The 20,991-nt window shown below is 45.7% G+C and overlaps 1 protein-coding gene across 1 annotated transcript; it reads right to left on the bottom strand.

The window, feature by feature from the left end:
* Nucleotides 1-3,188: 3,188 nt before the first annotated feature.
* Nucleotides 3,189-20,843, bottom strand: LOC307080739 (phosphatidylinositol 3-kinase regulatory subunit alpha-like). The gene is made up of 17 exons (XM_079743604.1): nt 20,681-20,843; nt 19,847-20,329; nt 18,963-19,092; nt 18,446-18,541; nt 17,667-17,738; nt 16,740-16,856; nt 16,405-16,612; nt 16,068-16,147; nt 14,391-14,493; nt 11,060-11,158; nt 10,723-10,903; nt 7,182-7,307; nt 6,782-6,924; nt 6,118-6,294; nt 5,894-5,968; nt 5,375-5,545; nt 3,189-4,862 (listed from the first exon to the last, which is right to left on the bottom strand). The coding sequence occupies exons 2-17, from the start codon at nt 20,036-20,038 to the stop codon at nt 4,673-4,675; spliced, it is 2,160 nt and encodes a 719-aa protein (XP_079599730.1). The 5' UTR covers nt 20,039-20,329; nt 20,681-20,843; the 3' UTR covers nt 3,189-4,672.
* Between the last annotated feature and the right edge of the window lie 148 nt (nt 20,844-20,991).

The raw sequence follows: 20,991 nt of genomic DNA, 5'->3' as shown, positions 1-20,991 counted from the left end.
GCAGCATCTGAGCTGGAATGAGGGCAACATGTTGGGAGACATTCATATATATGAGCACCGACCATACATACTATTTATACATCATCTGTTCTTTTGCTTTCTCCACACTCCACACACTCCCCTCATGGACCTTCCTCTCCACAATGTGTTGACTGCTGACATTGTCCAGGTGCAGTCCTCAGGGCCCTGGGACAAATACCACAGCCCCCCCCCCCCTCCATGCCATCACTCACACAGCAGACAGGCACCATTTAACAAGAGCTGATGTCTGTATGCCTGGATAACAAACGGAGAGAAATAGCCAAGAAGACATCAAATACACAATCTGCTCTTCAAACACGCCAAAAGTCATGTCTGAACTGGAAGATATGGAGTTTAAATGTTGCTGTATATTGTTAATGCTTATATGGTTTACAAAGAACATTCCTATATGCTCTTAGATTTCTGAAATGGAGCTGGTCATTGCCATGTGACGTTCCCCCAAGTCTGCTAGGTATTAATGCAACAGAAATATATATTTATTGGCAGGTAAAGAAATCCATGTTACGTAGATTGTAACAATTATACCCTTTTCTCTTTCCATTGTGGGTAGTGTTCCATGCAACTTATAACAGTATTTAGTCAAACCTTGTCTAATCTAGGCCTGCGAACGGCAGTGACAGCAGCCCCAGCACTTTATTGACTAGAGAACGGCGAAAACATATCCATTCAACCGCAAATGTTACATGCACTTTAAGTACAACAACATATGTTTAATATAAGACGTGTACAATGCTTGCCATGAACATCGAAAAAAGGCATTATAAGCTAAAAAATAAGAGACGTATGTGATCTCCAACCGCTACAAGTTCAGCCGACTTCCCTCATTAGTTAAGGGGAGCAGACTTAGGTTCTACCACTTGACAACTGAACACAAAGGTTTTAGGTCGGCAATTGATTTAAAACCATTGGGGAGCCATACTTATTACAAAGTAACTATTATATTTATTAAATTATTACAGGGAATGCTCAGCGTCGCATTTCTGTGCTCACATGTTCAGCAATTATCAAGGGTTCAAAGGTCAAACACTTTTATTATTGACTTGACCCTATCTAATAAGTGAAGGTCAATGGTGCAAAAATGCTTTTTGTCCTTGCATTGAAGGCTCTGTCAGTTAGATTTGAGAGTTGTGGAGGGACAGACAGCAGCAAAGAGCAAAGCTCCTCTCTCTGCTCCCACCCTATATTTAAGCGATTCAAGTATGACTCAAGTGTGAGATTGTCATGTTGATGTAGGATTAAGGATGGCAAATAATAACCCTGGAGATGATTCTGGAGAATCAACAGCCCCACCCTTTCACTCTCCGTGTTTCTGCCTGTACTTCAGAATGAGTCCTGCGCAGTACCAACAAAAACAAGGATTTGTTGCAGAGGCTACTATGTCAGCCCCTGTGGCCACCATCTCCACTGTGGTTCGCAGATGGTCAGAATTCCTTCCTCCTATGAACTTTCCTGATTCTAGCAATGTAGACCTTAATGTCATGTGTCTGTGAGACTTTGTTTCCACACGTCCTATTGCCTTTTTGGCAAACTGAGCTTAAGCCCCAACAGAATACTACAACGTTAAAAGTCCCGTCGTATTTGTAACACGACACAAACAAGAAATAGAATCATACACCCACACACACACACACACACACACACACACGTGGAGGCATGCAAGCACACGCACGACACATAAACTGTGTTGGTTGAATAGTGAATCCTCCCAAGCATAAAAAAATAAAGATCATTCATTCATTCATTCATTCATTCATTCATTCATTCATTCATTCATTCATGTTAGGCCTTTGTGGAATGAGCAGCCAGCCAGTGATGGGTTCAATCCACCAGAGGAGGGGAGGGGCCCCTCACTGACAGTCTCTGAAACATGTCAGAGACCACAAGCAGGACTCTCTTCAGTTAGTCTGTCAGGACGGCGTGCCTGCTCTTCTAGCAGAGAGCAGGTATTTGTATGTGTGTGTATATATATATATGTGTTGGGCAGTGACGGTAAGAATTTCGTGGGATTAATTAAGTACTGTGAAACTGACTTTTGCTCCGTGTGTTATTTGTATAGCCAGCAGTAGAGCGCCACCAGTGTTACGGGCCCTAAACTATTGTGGGCCCCTCCGAGGCCAGAGCAATGGATCGCCCTGGAGAACCTTGCCATCGACAGCGACATCGCCAGGTGGAGGGTCATGACCCCTCCGATATGATCCTCCGCCTGAGGGACTACACCCACCTGACCCACTACCTTTGGGACCACACCCACCTGACCCAGAGGGACCACACCCACCTGACCCTGAGGGACCACACCCACCTGAATCACTACCTGAGGGACCACACCCACCTGACCCTGAGGGACCACACCCACCTGACCCACTACCTTTGGGACCACACCCACCTGACCCTGAGGGACCACACCCACCTGACCCACTACCTTTGGGACCACACCCACCTGACCCACTACCTTTGGGACCACACCCACCTGACCCTGAGGGACCACACCCACCTGACCCACTACCTTTGGGACCACACCCACCTGACCCAGAGGGACCACACCCACCTAACCGTCTCCCTGATGGACCTGACCCTGAGGGACCTGGTAATCCCAAGGGTATTTCTTGTTCTCCTTTCAGGGAAGGTTAACTTGGTTATCAACTCAAGGGAAGTAATGCAATTGAAAGTGTTGCGGTGGACGAGGAAAACCCTACAATTCATGACCCTCTCAGCCAGACCACAGGATTTGACCACCCTAATATGTCAAGTAACTCAAAATCCCAGTTTGAAAACTAACTCAATCTTACATTTGATGTTCATCTTAAATGATCAATTCAAGTTTTGTATCTTCATTCATGCATATCTATGCAAGTCTGAGTAGGTCCCAGATGCTCAGGGTTAAGTTTACTTGGACCTGTTTTTTGAGAAGAATTTTGAGAAGGGCTGTTGTGGGGCACACAAGTTTATAGCTTTAACCATTTGGTCACCTCTACGACATGTTTCAGTAAATGTATTCATCATGAGTTACTATTCCAACACTACACATGATTTCTTTTAGTTGTACAAGGAAGACAACTAGAAAATCTACCTGCAGGGCTCCATACACATGTTGGAGAAAGTTGCAATACTTCATTAAAAAAGGTGCGGACACACAGCCATTACTTTGACTCTTTATTTAGCTCTATGGTTTAAATGTGGCTGGACAGAACAGTAGTAACATATACAAACTAAGACTGGTGTTTCATTGCTCTGTGACATCACATACCTAAAACTAGTTTCAACCAGAAGAAAAAAAAAGCGACATCAGCTAACAGAATTTCTGATACAGAAAATACAATTTACGGAATGAAAACAAAAAAAATAAACACTGAGCATTGGAGCGGGCTCTCTAGCGCCTCGCTGTCCTTTGAATAATCAGGCCTCATTACATCAGAAATGAAACATTATGTAAAGACAAAACAAAGTTTATACTGGAAACCATGAGAAACATGCTGCAAAGGGAATGTCTCCCCAACGCTGACGTTGAGGTTTTATTTAACAATGGTTAAATTGCATCGATGCATTACTGAAATAAGGGATTAAAGTCTGCACTGTAAAAACAATGTCGTTTTTTGCTTAAAACTTACAACCCAACGGTTTGTCATCAGAGTTATTGATGAAAATCTCCTAAAGTAAAACATACAAAAAAACTAACATCTGAGAAGCCAATCCCTTGGCAGGGGCAGCCAGGCCCCGCTGACCATAGAACGCCGGGACCGCACATTCAGGGGGCCAGGGAATGGTACAAATGCATCTCATCTCTTCTCCTTTCAGATTGCACGTGTTTAACTTCACTACCAAACAGAAAATATTAAATCACAGCAAAGCAAAATGTGACAGTTAAGCACGGCAGCGATTTGACCTTATTCATCAGACGAAGCAGACTCGGCCCCAGCACCTCTGTGATGGTATGCCTCCTTTCTCCGATCGCTGCTGCCCGTTTATAGTACCAGTCCTCGTCTGCATTTCAATTAACCTAAATCCTACGTCTTCGGTCTCTAGGGTAAAGTCCTGTGTGTACACAGTCTAGCTCACAACCCCAGGGGTTCGAGGGGAAGAGTGGACCTGATCAAGGCGTCCTGCTGACGGAGCCAGACAGCGACAGCTAACCAACAAGCCATCCGTTGCGCTAACTAAATCCACATCTGAAAACTGAGGGTACAAAGACCTCACTACCAACCGCCTGCTCTCCTCGTATAGACCATGGAGGTTGGCATGCCAACCGGTCATCTCTTGGTGCTTATGGAAAGCAGCAGCAGCAGATATCTGCCTTGCTACAAGAGAACTCCAAACGGTACTTAAAGGCTTGGTATCCTCACTATGAATGGGCGTGTTCCACCGCCGTTGGACAGCCAATGGGAACACACCACCATTCCGATTCTGTTTTACGTCTACTGGGGCCTTAAGGGATAACAGAAAGGATGAGGGACCTTCAGAGTCACAGTGGTTAAGTCTCTCTCTCGCTCTCTCTCTGACACACATACAAAATTGTCCATCGGCCACCTTTCTCCATACGGTCCCAACACACACACAAACACACACACACACAGAGCTGTGCTGTAGGGGGGAAGGCTGTGATCGGTGGGTTTTCCTTTCTCCTGACGGCGGCGTCCTAGCGCCTCTGCGGCCCGTACACGGGGTAGGACAGCGTGACGTTGAGCGAGTCGTTGTGCTGGACCAGGGAGGCGTGCTGGTAGTGGAGGACCAGCTCCTTGAGGGAGGCGTACAGGTTGTAGGGCTCGGCGAAGCCGTAGCCTGTATGGGTCTTGTTGATCACACAGTGTTTCACCTCTCCTTCCACCCTGCAGGGAGACGGAGAAGCGAGCCGGATGAGAGAGGGAGGAGAAACATGTTCATGCTTGGCCTCAAAACATCACATCAATAATACAGAGGAGGGATAGGACTGACCCGGAGCTCAGGCAGCAGCACATATATAAATAAATGGCCTGTTAAGCCCTTTGAGACTGTAATTGTGATGAAGGGCTACACAAATACAATTAAATTGAATAGATATAGGGGAGGATAGGGGAGAGACATTGACAAGGCACACTGATAGCCAGGGGGCTGCATAGAGCCAGGGGACTGCATAGTCTAGGAGTGATAAGGGTGTTGGACTCTCAATCGAAAGGTTCTAGGTTAGATCCCCAATGTCTGCAGCCCACTCATGGGCCTTTCCTTACTCCAATAGGATCCTTAATGACATGTGTCTGACTTCAAAGTCAGTGGCTTTGGATAAAGGCATCGGCTAAATGACCAAACGGTGGTAACGCTGGAGACAGCCGTACTGACAGACAGACGAGAGGGGGGTCCTTACACCACAGAGCAGGCGTAGCAGCCCGGCTTGCTGCTGTCACGGACCAGGAAGGTCCCGTCCCTCTTGCCGCGCAGCAGAGTCTCTGCCTGGATGCGGTTGATGTTGCCCAGGCGCCACAGACACTCATCATGGTGAGGCAGGTCATCCTCGTCCTCCAGCATGCTGTACTCACTGGAGACACACGCACAGACACACACTTAGAAATCACTCTTTGTTCACTGTTGATGAGCCACTGAGGTGTTCGCTGTTACTACAAACCTACTGTTAGGACAACCTTACAAAGTAAGTAACAATAATACAGTTTATAAGATGACATTATCCCTAAACATGTTGCGTTTTCTTTCACAGAGAGAACCTGATTCTGCTCAAAACACACTAGTTCTGTAATTCTTGGCATCTGCAGCCTTCAGAAAAAGTTTAATTTCCATCCAATTCCAGGATTTGTAATCCACATTATTCAAATATTACCATCCCTTCATTATAGTTCTTATTATGGTGGCTCATCGGCAGTGTACTCACTCCTCCGTTGTGTCGTTCTTCAGGCCGAGCCATTCGTTTAACTTCCTCTGTCTCACACCCTTCTGAGTCAGCCACCTGTCACAAAGAATAAAGAGCATTACAACGTGCAAATGTGCAGATAAGTCGGATTTTGATAAATGTACCGTTTTCGACATTCAACAGCAGGGTGTGACTGGATGTGCGTGTGTGTTTGAATGTAGTTTAGGTCAATGTGCATGTCTTACATCAGGTACTGATCTCTCGTTTTGCGGAGCTGGATCAGATCCGGCTTGATGCTGTTCATCTTCTTGTCGATCTCCCTGTAGTCGGCCGCCTGCTTCTTCAGCTCCACCTCCAGGTGGCGCTTGCTGTCCACGATCTCACTTATCCGGGACTTCAACTTGTCATAGTTCCCCATGATCCTGTGGGGGAGACGGCAAAGGGTCATGATGTTGTCAAGCAGTGGTTTTCAACCGCTGATGTTGCGGATCACCGATTGGTGAACGGACAAGTAGGGTTGTGGGCACAACCTGGCAACCGCAGGCCACAGCTAACTAAATGTTATTTCTCAGACAGTAAGGAATATTGTAATTGCTGTACTTTGGAAGCTTTGAATATTATACAAAAATGTGGGCATTAAATATTCATTGTATAAAGAAAAAAGGCATGACTTTGAGAACATTGGTCCTTTGATCCATCGCCCTCTATTGTACATATAGTGCATGACACCATGTAGCTCGGACCCCAAATGATCCAGACTAATCACGCACATACAGCCCCGCTTCATAATAGTAATGTACGTTTTTAAAGTCGACATGGGATACATCTACATTACCCATCAATGAGACCTCATACAGATAACATACTTCATAATAAAGCTGTAGGCAGGTGTGTTGGCCGCCAGCCTACCTCTGGATCTCCTTGTCGTTGCCCTCACGCCGGAACCTCTCGATGTACTCCTTGCTGAACCGCTCCTGCGTCTGACACTGCTCCTCAAAGATCTTGATGGTCTCGTTGAAGGCTTCGATGGCCGTTCTCTTCATCTGGATCTCCTGAGAGAGGAAGAGATAGCATGTGAGGTGTGGAACGCATACATGTGCATGTGTGGTGCACTTACTGGGACCACGTGTAATGTACTCATGAGGACCGTGTGTCAGATACTCATGAGGACCGTGTGTAATGTACTTTGTGAGGACGGTGGGCGATGTACTTTGACCATGTGTGTGGGGTCGTAGTGTGTGTTCAATGTACCTACGAGGACCAGCGTATGTGTGTGCAGTCCTTGTACAGAGGGTGCATTGGGGCGTACCTGTGAGGTGCGGGTGTACTCCTCGTACAGCCGGTCGTACTCTCGGTTCTTCTCCTGGTACTGCAGGTGGTACTCGTGCAGCTTCTTGCCCACGGCCTCGATGCTGTCCTCCTTCACCACCTGGTCCTGTGGGCCACATCATCATCATCACGGTACAGGGATTAAAACGAATGACGTCCCGGGGACGTGATTAATTGCCATCGGGAGGATCAATAATCTCTCTCGGGTAGAGAATTTTGTGGGCACTGAATTCATCTTTCTGTTTAAGTTTTCAACACTTTCTGCAAACCAGATCGGGTTTGCGGTCGGAGGAAAAGACTTACGTATGTGAAAAGGTAAATGGAATAAGGACTGAGCTTCATTCAATTGGCTGGCACGCTCGCGTTTGTGTTGTTCACAGTGGTGGGTAGAGTACTGAAAATCTATACTATGTAAAATTACTTCCTTCAAAATCTACTTGAGTAAAAGTAAATATTCCAATTGGAAAACCTACTTGAGTAAGAGTAAAAAAGTACTTTGTTATAAAGTTACTCAAATTACAAGTTACTTTACATTTTTGTATTGGAGTGCTTGGATCAGTGAAAAAGACATAACGTGTTTGAATGCGTGAGTGAGTGAGTGAGAGAAAGAGATGCACTCTTAAAACATTTCTTCACAAGTTGCTTCATTGTGTGTATTGTTCATGCATCACCTTCTCTTACATGATCAGCAGCTTGCGGATTTCACTTTCTCTCCAGTTAGAACTGCTCATGATGATATCGCTGCGTCTACCCAAGCTACCCTGCGTCTACCCTAAAAAGGATTTTTGGGAAAATTCGGGACAAATCGGGACGGTTCAAAATGTTTTTCGGGACGTTGGTGAAAAAAGTTAGGTTTAACCCCTGTCATGGTCTGATCTCACACAGCTCTAACCAGGCATACACTGAGCCAGCAGTTTCCACCACCCAGTAATAATATGGGCGGTAGGGCAGGTCACCCTATGTAGTCAGCAGATTTGCCCTCACTAGGAACCTCTGGGCTGGTCCAATTACCAATTACAAATGGCTTTGAATACATTGATTATAAACATTAAATGTCCAACTAAATGCTGATCACTAAGTGCTCTATTAATGTCCAAATGATGTGACATATATAGTTTCCTAACTTCAGTACCGTGTGTGTGTGTGTGTGTGTGTGTGTGTGTGTGTGTGTGTGTGTGTCATAAGTGTTGTCATTACTACGCATTACGTAGTTATTACATAAGTGACACATGCATTTAGTATGTAGTAAGTATATCGTGCTCTTTTTCAAAGGTAACTCATAGCAGGGTTATTGATTGGTAGCTTGGTTTTTTGACCAGTTCAAATGTCAAGGCGAAGCTCGACCCTAGGGGGCAGGGGTCTATAGAGACTCTATAGGCCTCTAAACAGACTCTGGGGGCCTCAATAGTAAGGATGTTAAACAATGACCGTTTGACCGATGGTTGACCGTATCAATGTTAACCGATCAAAATTGGCGCTTGTCGGTTAAAAAAAAAAGAAGTGACTTATTGGAAGTTGGACGGACACCGCGTCTCTAGCCCACTGTTTAACTTCTCCTCAAGTCTTAATTATTCCTGCATGCGAGTGGCGGAGAATATGATCTCTAAATTATTATGGACAGTAGACTAAACGCTATAAGACTACAGTTAGCCATCTCATTCCAAGATCTTTTTGTGTGAAGTGAAAAAAATTATCCCTCACCCACCCACAATTTTTCCGTCTCCTCCAAACTAAACAAGCGGCGTCTCTTCGGAGCTGTAATTTTCTTAAATGAGCAGCGGCAATGTTTTAAATGAGCTCCTAACGCTGCCCTCTTCCGATTGGCCCCTGGTGAATCCCGCGCAGGATCTCAACCAGGTCCGCGCCATCTCAGACCATTGTGGGCGTTCGAGCCCGCTCTCTACACACGGTCAACTTGCAGTAAGCATGCCTCGTGTTTCAATTCAAACACAGGTCGTGCCGCGGTTGGAGCCACTCTCACTCAGAGAGTGTGTGTGAGTCAGAGGCAGAACGGGAGAGAGATAAGCAGAGTTACGAAATAGCAGGCGGCTGGCACGGCTCGAAATGGCTGTTATTTCAAATAGCACATTTTAATCTGATCGGTTAAATCGGTATTAACCGGTTAATGAGGCTCGGTGGCCGGTGAAGAATATTTTACATTTTCGCCATCCCTACTCAATAGAGACTCTGGGGGCCTCAATAGAGACTCTGGGGTAGGGCTGTACGGTATGGACTAAAATGTATATCACGGTATGATTTGAGGCATAGACGGTAACGGTTTTATATCACGGTATGTTAATTTCATCTTCTGATTTCGATATAAATGCTTCTGAAGAGGTAAAATACTGCTTAGGCAACAAAACTGCATGAAAAAAAAATGCTAAATCCTTTCTCAAGTTACTTCCATCTCTGGAAAACACTCTTCTTAGTATGGATTTCTTTCTCCACTTGCTCGTGGACCTTGCCGTACGGTTTTGGCATCTCAATTTGGCTGAAGTGTGTGCAGGCAGGTAACGCATACCTGGGATCTGTGCCCTTTCTATCGACATTTTGAAAGGGAACCATGTCCTTACACAGGTTAACAGTGTCGCCATTTGTTATCTCGTTCCACCGCTGGCTTTTTTGGTCGTAAGGACTGGCTTTGGAAAATGCCTGCGGAAGCGATGTCTGTGGAAGAGATGCAGAGACAGCTTCACGCTACCAGCGTCTGTCTCGTACGGTGTGGATTGAGAGCTTTTGAAGGGACTATTTCGCAATAGCATACTGCCTGAGAAGGCAGTATCGCTGTCAAATCTGTCTCTGGGAAAAGTAAGGTTGCGCCAAATTGAAAAAAGGAACTACGCTTCGTTACCATAATTTCAGCAATTGCGTGTAACTTTACTTTTTACATTGAAAAGCAGGCACTTTACTGTATTAACGTGTAACTTACTTTGTAACGCGTTACACACACAACACCGTCTACCGGTCACACAGTAACGTCAAAATCCATACCATAGCGCAAATTCACACCGTGTACTTTCTACACCGTTTATACCGTACACCCCTACTCTGGGGGCCTCAATAGAGACTCTGGGGGCCTCAATAGAGACCCTGGGGGCCTCTAAACAGACTGTGGGGGCCTCAACAGGGACTGTGGGGGCCTCAATAGAGACTGTGGGGGCCTCAATAGAGACTGTGGGGGCCTCAATAGAGACTGTGGGGGCCTCAATAGAGACCCTGGGGGCCTCTAAACAGACTGTGGGGGCCTCAACAGGGACTGTGGGGGCCTCAATAGAGACTGTGGGGGCCTCAATAGAGACCCTGGGGGCCTCTAAACAGACTGTGGGGGCCTCAACAGGGACTGTGGGGGCCTCAATAGAGACTGTGGGGGCCTCAATAGAGACTGTGGGGGCCTCAATAGAGACTGTGGGGGCCTCAATAGAGACTGTGGGGGCCTCAATAGAGACTGTGGGGGCCTCTAAAACAGACTCTGGGCGCCTCAATAGAGACTGTGGGCCTCTGCTGTGTAGCGCGGTGCGAACCTGCTGGTGCTTGGAGACGGGGTACAGCAGCTTGACGTCCAGCTTGGGGTTGTACTGGGCCAGGGACTCGTGGCGGTAGTGGTTGATCAGCTCCACCACCGAGCTGAAGGTCAGCGGGTCTGAGAAGCCATACTTTCCGTCCCGATGGAAGATTTTGATCAGCTTGTTATTGCCTCCTTTCCTGTGACAATAATTTAAACCGGTTACAATGGATAGGATGTATGCTCGATATACTACACAACCTGAGGTACATCTAAACAGGGTAAGCTCTTGTTGCAGCCTGTTTGTACTGGTGTAGCCTTTTCTGTGCACACACTTCTGTGTGGTCCACCCTTACCTGAGGGTTAGGGTGTAGTCTCCGTGCATCTTGGTGGAGGCGTCGCGGACCAGAAACGTCCCGTCAGCCGTGTCCCTCAGCTTCTCATTGACCTCCTCCCTGTGAAAGTAGATACTCATGAAGTACAGCCCCTGGCATGGTGCTCCTGTATGTGCTGTGTTCTAGGCTCTCATTAAATAATAATAAACCCTCGGTTTAATGCTAATGAAAAAGCTATTTACCCAAGCTACCCAGCCATCTGGTCAACCAGTAAAACATTTAGACAATACCGGTCTGGGAGCTTAGACCAACGTAGCTTGGCTCTGTCTCCGGACTACAATAAATAATCTGTTACCAATATCATCAGTGCCGATTCAGTCTCTGAGCAATCTGCATTAAACCCCCTGCCACAAATCGAAATATCGGACTTTGGTTATTGTGATAAAAGATTTTGTAAAATACTTTTAGGCGTTTGAATGCTGTGTTGTCCACAAACTCCATACTGACCAACGCTACATAAATACCTAAAGACTAAAATGCCATGTTGCCATTCTGCCAGCGAAGTCCCGCTACATGCAGAATTGATTCAAGGAAGTCCTTTAGACGATTTTGTTTATATATTTAAATATATATTTAGCCTGGTAAGCAAGACCCACATCAATCAAAGGGGTGGGATAAATGGTTGGATTTCAAATTCCCTCTGCATGCAATAGCATAGCGCTACAATCAATCATGTAGCAGGGACCACACAGACTTAACGCGGAACCGTCGCAACTCAGTCGTTGTAATGTTAAGCCCGCCCACCGACTCTATACACGATGTGATTGGCCTGACCAGAGTTTGGTTTTTCCAGCTTGTGAGCTAACGGAGAGTTGCTAGACTCCCCTGGCTGCAAATTAAATTTGCTGCCGCTAGGGGCGTCTAGATTTCTAGGCTAATATATATTGATATTGTTGGCCAATGTATAAGTGGAGCGAAGACAGACTGTTACGTTGATTTACACAGATGGGCATTGTCATTCGAGGGATGGCATAGGGATTAATAAGCACTAGTAAGCATGGCTATTTTCTCTAAAGATTACTGCTACATAGGCCGTCTTCAAGATAATCTGTTTCTGCGAAAATAGTAATCTTTCCAAACCGGACAAATGAGAGCACAAATCCAGGACCAATTTAGGGGCTGGGCGATACATCGATATTTGAAATATATCGATATTTTTTCAAACAAAATATGAAACGTGACGCTATCGTCAATTAGTGATCGGCCGATATATCGGCCGGCCGATATTAGCATTTTTTACTTGTATCGGACGATATTTTTTTCAGTATCGGACGATTTATTTTATTTTTTGCCGTGATTGTCAATGTCAATTTTTTTAAATTGAGACATTGTAACATTTGTTACCATCATTGTGTCATTTTTATGATGTCAATTGAGGGAGGCTTAGCCTGGAAATCCAAACCCACATCTAGAAAGCTGTAGGGTCTGGCAACGAGTAATGAAAATGGCCCAACTCGAGGGGCGACACAAAGCATGCATGCACGTATCCAGACCAGTGGAGCTAACCAATAGATAAGACTCTTGCCATATCCGGTCCGTAAAACAGCAACGCATTTGGCCCGCCTTTATTGATACATCGATGTGATTGATTAATGTTCCGGGCCAGGGGAGGCCCAGAATATACACAAGTATATTGCTCGTTCCCTGAGTGACTCGCTGAGCAAATTCAAATTGCGTTCTCGCGAGAACTCTGGATTTCCAGGGTAGTATCGGCTCCAAATATCGGCTCAAGAAAATCAGTATCGGCGTATCGGTTATCGGCTAAGGCTGATGAAAATAAATCGGTTTCGGCCCTAAAAAATCTGTATCGGTCGATCCCCATCGTCAATATCTATATAGTTTAATTTGCGTTGAAAGTACAACATATTTTATCCAAATAACAGCAGTTTCGAACCGCGACTGCCGCCTGCTATTTCGTAACTTTTTATCTCTCTCCCGCTCTGCCTCTGGCTCACACACACACGGCCCCCCTTCCACTCACGTCACTTTTTTAAATTCCTTATGGCGCGAAACATGGAGTCCGCCGGCAAACGCGGCGCAGAGGAGCTTGTATGTAAGCAGAGGACAACTGGCTCCATAGTTTGGAAATGTTTTGGGTACAAGGTGTCTGACGAATGACAGAATCAGCTTTTTTGTAGAGGGTGCTTCAAATCTGTCGCAACTAAAGGGTAGAGTACGACCAACCTCTTCCATCACTTGCAGCAGCACAACTGCTCAAAAACGCGTGCAGCGACCCGAAATCTTAAGCTGTCTCGGTATTAATATATATATATATATATATATATATTTTTTAAATTGTCCCAAAATTATTACGGACTCCGCTCCGGCGGGTGTCGCTCCATGTCGGGATTCAATTCTGTGCTTCAGATTGATGAGGAAGTGGAAGAACCAGAAACGTCGTAGAACCCAACCGTCTGAAGATATATTAATAATCTAATTATTATTAATATATAATAAGATTCATAATATTCCGGAGGCGCACACAGCTCTTGGCCGTGATATTATATATTATAATGTTCTCAAATACGAGGCGGTGGCAGTGTCTAGTCCACGGTTTATTCAACCATCAAACTGTATTCAATTCCGAACGATAGGAATAGTAACGGTAAATCCAAACGGTAGGTAGGTAGGCTTTAGTAAAAATGGTAAGTCAACAGTAACTCCCCCCCCATCAGCAAGGCAGGTTAACGAGCACAGCGACGCAGGCAGGCTGGAAATGAGAGCACAGCGGCACCACCGATGTAGAATGACGAGTTGGAGCGCGGCAACGGCAACTATGTTATTGCGTCAACAAATATCGATATTTATCTTATACCGATATTCTGCTTGAAGATAGAGATATTTCTTTTGGTCCATATCACCCAGCCCTAGACCAATGTTTTCTTTTTTCACATTCAAATATTTTTTTTAAGCTGCCCATTAAACAGAAAATAGGGAGAGGTCATCAAAAGGTTACTAGATAGTAGCTAGGCCTTAGCTGTAGCATTGTCTGAGGGTACTTGAATAAAGCGAGACTCATACTGTATGCCTGCCAATGTACATTGCCGTGTGTGCGTGCGCTACCTGGAGATGTCCCCCCAGAACCACTCAAGAGAATTTGTGTGCGTGTTGATGTTTGTGGACATGCGTGTGGGTGCGGATGTGCGTGTTGATGTTTGTGGACATGCGTGTGGGTGCGGATGTGCGTGTTGATGTTTGTGGACATGTGTGTGGGTGCGGATGTGGGTGTATGTATGCCTGCAGATATGGGTGTGCGAGTGGATGTGTGCGTTGGCGTGTGTGCGTGCGCTACCTGGAGATGTCTCCCCAGTACCACTCTGAGTCCTGGAGGGCCGTGCTGTTGTTGAAGATGCTGGGGACTGGGGTCAGCGGCTTGGTTGGTTTGGGCGGCAGGGCTGAGGGGGAGAGACGGCCAGCATGTCAGCCAATATGGTTGATGACACGACGGACGATCTGCAGTGTAACATATGGGCATTACCGGCCTCCCTATATTCTCAACCACATGAAAAATAAGACCCATCTTTTCTCAAAACTGTAATGCCAACATATGCCAATATATATATATATATATATATATATATAAAAAAGCAATACCACCCTTATTCCACTTTCACATAAATTAAATCGTAGATTGAAAGAAAGACAGCACACAAACGTGAATCATTTTCAGCTCTTCTCAGCCACAACACGGACAATATTCATCGAATGTCGGCCGTCTTGTCAGATGGGTAGTTGGGAAGCAGAGCCCTCCTACCTGAGCGCTGCATGTTTAAACAGCACAGAGTCGTGCCTCTTCCTCCACACGCCTCTGTCCGCACGACCATAACCCCTTCCTCCTCCTCCTCCTCCTCTGCCCTGGGCTCCATAGCGTCACATCACCCTGCCAGCTCTGTCCTTATCCATCATCTGCCTCTTCAGCCCCATATCATCCATACAGATCGCCATGGTAATGTCGGAAGACATAGTAGGCTACCGTTTTGGCCGTTTCTGTCCCCGTTTGCTTCCCTTCCGTGTTACTGCGGTCTTGTATGGAGCTACGACCAATACAATTTACAATCTGTTCAAAGTTTTAAAAATACCAAGAATCACCTAGAAATACCATGCTGCTCGGATCTACTGGCTCCAGAGGATCTCCCCACACCACCACACTAGCCTCCTCCTGAACCTAGCCTCGCTTCCTCTGCTCTCCTGCTGGAAGAAATCCATCTCATTGCCCAGCCGCCCGGAGATGTGTGACATCAGCGCTATCCCAGCCAATACCACAGAGGCGATGATGTCACCGAAACAGCACACCCACCACTAGCGTTGCACCTCTCAGGCTCCATGACAGTGATGTCATGGTGCCGGTGGCTTCGTGCCCCTGAGTGACAGCGGTCATAGCGCTTCTCTAATATAGAGCTGCTGAGCTACGTTCGGGGCTATTTCCTTCTGGGAAGAGTAAATGTCCAAGATTTGAACTTAAAATAAATAAATAAAGATATTACTGAAGCTTTACATTTCCCACGGTGTGTACACATTTGCAAGTGATCCATCATAGCATCATTTTTATATCATCACTGTTTACTATGGCCCAGTGTTCACAACAATATACACCTACTACAATGTTATGTTCAACAACACTATACACCTATTACAATGTTATGTTCAATAACATTATACATTGTACTGAAAATGTTTGCTTGTATGTCAGTCCTTGCACCCATTTCATGCCTAACCATCCCTGGATGGAGGGAATTTCATTTCTTCAAGGTTTCTTCCATGATAATTAGTTAGCGTTAGAGTTACGAGTTTTTCCTCACCCTAGGCCCTTTGAGACTATGCAAATGTTATTAGGTACTATGCAAATACAATTGACTTAACACATCTTATTATTTTACTTTCAATTTCTTTTGAGTAAGTGAAGGGAGGAAAGACAATACATGGAAAGGTAGAAGCATACGAAGAAAGCCGTATAGGAAGAGAAGGCTACCTGGAGCTGCTTGGTTCATGTTGAGTTCGCTGGTGATCAGGACCTCTAGAGCCTGGACCAGCGCGTCGGGAGCCTCAGAGCTGAGGACAGACAATTCATACCACAATCAAAGTGTGTGTGGCCAGATGTGTGCAGATGTGTGTGCATGCAGATGTCTGTGCATGCATGTGTGCATGCAGATGTGTTTGCGTGCATGTGAGTGCATGCGGATGTGTGCCAGTGGATATGTGTGTGTGCGGATGTGCGTATGGATGTGTACAGATGGATGGGTGTGTGTGTGTGTATGTGCGGATGTGTGTGGTGTGCGCGTGGATGCGTGCCTGAGTGTGTGACTGACCAGGTAGCGGCGGAGGAGGTCCTGAACAGCAGGGGGCTGAAGCCCTCCGCCAGGCTTCTGGGGCTGAGCTGGTTCCTGGCGCTCTGGAGACACAGCCTGGCAAGGTGACGCACCAAGCTGAGGAGGGTGAGTCCGTGCTGGGCGGGACAGGCCGGGGAGCTGGTCACCCCTCGCAGCACCTGGGCACAGTCCTCCAACTCCTTCACCTCTACAAAACGGAGGGGTGCAGGGTCAAAACCACCAGCAGCACACATTTTGTAACACGCCAAACTAAATGACTCAATCCGCTAAATGTGTTTCCGAGGCGTTTGTCAACGGCCTCGACCGGTGCTGACCTTTCACAGCGTTGACCATTTCCATCTGCAAGGCCGGGGGGACCACAGGCCCCGGGAGCTCCTGGAGGAACCGCACCACCCCGTCACAGAGAGATGCCACCTCCAATTGCTCAGGGTCTGAAAACAAACTCCCCCTTAGATTACCGTTGCTCAAAAAAACAAGCCCCTTGTCCATAATTTACCATCTGGTCATAAAGTGGCCTGTGTTCTGAAACCATAGCCAATTGTCTCTAGGTGATTAAATGCGTAATTTAAATGGTGTAGGTGGACGATAATGCAATCGTATGCAGAAATGCATAATATGAAGATATTAACTGAGTAACATGCATTTTCCCCCCTGCAATGGACAACTTTAACTGCTGATTATTTGCTGATTAACTGCTGCCGTTACATTATTTAATGTATTGACATAAACACATGTTCCCTCCTTGAAAGCAATTCATAGAGGGATGGGCGACCAGCTGAAAAAAATACTTCAATATCATTTTAGCATTTCCCTGCGTGTCAGAGAGGCTTAGTGTAGCAGCTCTCATTGATTCCAGAGTGAGAGCGTTCTCTCAGTTTAAAGGAAGGCTACGCAACATGACGTTATCAGGCCCAGAAAGGGTTAGAAAGAGAAACAGAAAGGCCATTTGGAGGACTATTTGTAAGGCCATTGGAGCTACAGGTGAGACAGGTGGCAATCAGATTGGCCCGTTAAATGACTAAACATTTATGCACAATGCACTTGTTTGTTGACAACAATGAAAAAACGCTTATAGCTGCATACTCCTTGTCACTCCAGACGCCTGATTGCGACGTGTCAAGTGAAGCAGGTCCAAAAGAAATGGAAGGCCACGCCCTCATGCTCAGTGTAGCTCCCAAGTTAGCCTGGTATCTTGTTAGGATCTGCACCCGTTTTCATCCTGTTCAAAGCGCTAGCCTCACCTGTTTCAGCCAGCTGCTTGGTGTCCAGACTGCCTCCGGTGAAGCTCTGGTACAGACCGGGGCTCTCCACACCTGCAACAAGCACCCAGGAGATAATGAAGAGGGTCTCTTTTTGGTTTGCTCGAGTGAAATACGCATGGCAGAGTATGGTTGTTGAAGGGTGATCAGGCCCCAGATCCTTGTAATGCTTATGATAGGGATGCATCGATACCGATACCAGTACACGGACCATGATACTGTGCTAATGTAGTCCTATTCTAAAAACGTCTCAGATACAAACACCCAATACCACTTTACTCAACGTGACATTTTTCACATGGAAATTTGTCTTTTGTGATAGTCAACATAGTATTCTATACCATTTTAACAAAGTTACTGAAATAAATGTAGAGAAAAAAGCGGTAAAATCCTTGATCGTACATTCATACATACATACTCGTGTGATGGGATGATAAAGTACTCATAACGGTACTCGGTATTGGCAAGTACTCAAATGAAAGTACTTGTGGTCTGAGAAAGTTGGAGTCGGTACATCCCTAGTTTAGGAGATGCATTCAATAATAGGCTTATGAATGTTCTGCTTTGTCTCAATGCGAGTCATAATGAAATGCCCGGCTTTGTTTATCACCTCCACCATGGCACACCGCTAAGTAACAGACTTAACAGACTCAAAACAAAGCGTCACACAGCGTTGACGTGGGAAAACACTGCTTCCTGTACAGGGCCTAGTGCACTGAGCAGCTGTAGGCCCTGGTGGTGCAGAGAGGGCTAAGTGGTACCTTTACTCTCAAGGGCGTCCATGAGTTTGCTGAGGAGCAGAGGGGCCGTTTCTGGAGGACTGAACTGGTCGGGCAGGTCTGGTAACACACAGCTCACTTCAGACAAACACACAAGATGCAGAAACACACAAAAATCCAGTTACCATCTTGATAATGTCAATGTCTTTGTGTGCCTGGTTTAAATGCAAATCTGACAATCTAACTTCCGTCCTATTTTCTCAGAGCTGGGATTCTTAGTCAGCATCACCAGCTGGGAAATTCTGTGGAGTGTGTGTGCGTGTGCGTGATGTGTGTGTGGCAATGAGGAAACAGCTTTCAGGAACTGATTCATACAAGCTGCATACAGAGTAATGTCAGGTACACAATCATCTGAAGGTTCGGTTTCACTTGGGTCAAACATGATTTAAGTCGGTGTACTCTATAGCTACCTACATTCCAGGCTATGGTAGGAGTAACCTTCTCTGGTATCTCTAAAGAACTTGAGGTGGTTAGTGAGAAGGACAGGTGGGCTCCTCACCCTCACATTCCGAGTCCCCCCTGGATGAAACCGCAGAGGGCGGTCTGGGTGGGCGGGGCTTGGGAGTGGGCGGGGACATTCTCTTCCTGCCTACAAAGGCCACATAGGTTCCTGGGAAATCTCCCTTCTCCTATTGATCACAGACACGTTTGAGAAAAAAATGATCACACAGCAATGTGGAATTTATTATAATATTGCTTGATTTGGTATTAGCTGTATTATTGTTTAATTGATACATCACATAAATAAATCATATGATGGTTTTTCATTGGTAATAAAATGTACAAGACCCATATCAGGATACCAATACCAACACATGACAATGTCAATTTATAGATCCTGTTTTGGAAAACGGAACTACAAACAGTTATCCGTTGTCCTGTACTCTGTTTAAGGCTTTTTAATTTAAACTTGGGACAAAATGTACTATGATTATTCTGTGCCGTCTATACTATAGTAAATGCAGACTACAGACTTGAGGCCCTGCTAGACTATTAAGTAGAGCCTTTTTATTTTTTAACATGCGACTGATAGGGAAGTTTAGAAAGGCATCATCAATGAGCCGGTAGAGGTTATGCACCTTGTCCACAGTCTCCCTGTAGACTGTTGAAAATTGTGTTCGAACCCACAAACATTGACTCAGAGTCAAACAACCCAACTAATACTATCCTGCCATACTATAGGCCTTCTAAAAACGAACATTTTGCCATATTAGCATCATTTACAATATGTCCCAAACTCTACCTTAAAGTATGAGCACAAGAGTTAACTCAGAGAAGCATGTTAATGTCTAACTTGCAAGATCAGGGGATGTGTCGTTTCTCAAATCCAAAATACAATTGGCACTGAGTGACCACTGAAGTGTACCATTGATCTGGGCCTACCTGTGTAGTCTCGTTGAACCCTGGCAGCCAGCCGATCTCAGAGGGCCTCTCTTCAGTGCCAACGGGGCACCCCAGGGCCAGGAGGGCCCCCTTACTGACCACCAGCATGTCCCCAACGCGGAGCTCAATGTCCTCCTCCCGCTCCTTCTTATAGTCGTAAAGTGCTCGGTACTGAAAGCCTTCAGAACTCATCCTGCTGTTTGTATAAGTAGCTTATCGCGGGGTGCACTATACAATACAAAAACACGTTTGTTTTATTCAAAATATAGGTTTCTCTTTTGCCTGAGGTGTGTATAAGAAGTTTGGAGTTTCTAAACTAACTGATCATGGCTTTTTAAGGGCTCCGTCTCTCCTGTCTCCATTTCGGATCTCACCGTCATCCCTCTAAACCAGGAGGCAGCCTGTCAATCAAACCACTCCGAGCTTTCATATACAATAGTCTCATTAGAGATAAGGGCCACATCTGCGTGATGTCAGATACACCTGCAAAACAGAACACAAAACAGTACAATATCAGCATGTTGAATTCGATCACTGTACAATTGCAACACCAAAGACATATTACTATTGCTCCTATGATTTAAAGTATACAATATTTTCATGTGTGCGTTTACAGAACAAAACAAACATGTTAACCGCCTCAAAAGAGTGATATGCATGTCGTCCTGAAACGCTATACAGAGATGCACATACATACTCACTAGCACGTACACACACACACACACACGCACGCGCATACACAAACGCACACACAGCAAATGGCCCCAGGAAACGGGAAACGACAATGCATACCGATGCTAGCCATGTAGCTCATCCGAAACACTATAATCTCACCTTATTAGTAGACAGTTCAGATCTTCAGCCTAGCGACAAACTAACGCCATGATGACGACGAACAGTAATTAAATCAGAAACATTAGCCTTCCTCGATTTATTCCCTTTAACGAATCGAATATCTTCAACGCGTAGAGACTCGTGGCTTAGCCGTCTGGTCTAATAAATTACAACGGGGCAGGCACTGCAGCTAGTGTTGCCAGATTGGGACAGATTTCCCGCTCAACCTGGCAACACTGGCTGCCGCGCGCTGACGTGACGTTCAGGAGCCCAGACGTTTGCTTTTTGGCAGGATGAATATGAATTTGCAG

This window comes from Pollachius pollachius (assembly GCF_949987615.1).
Source record: "Pollachius pollachius genome assembly, chromosome: 1".
Taxonomy (NCBI): Eukaryota; Metazoa; Chordata; class Actinopteri; order Gadiformes; family Gadidae; genus Pollachius; species Pollachius pollachius.
Note: the sequence above shows the minus strand (reverse complement) of the source record. Positions and strands in the feature narration are given on the sequence as shown.

Bases quoted from the DNA above. Each gene is read 5' to 3' on its own strand.
- LOC307080739 (XM_079743604.1), bottom strand. From the start codon at position 20,038: ATGAGTTCTGAAGGCTTTCAGTACCGAGCACTTTACGACTATAAGAAG. The intron at 19,093-19,846 runs GTAGGCCCAGAT...TGTGATCAATAG, and splicing joins GGTTCAACGAGACTACACAG to GAGAAGGGAGATTTCCCAGG. The intron at 4,863-5,374 runs GTAAGGACCCCC...GTCTCCCTGCAG, and splicing joins TGCTACGCCTGCTCTGTGGT to GGTGGAAGGAGAGGTGAAAC.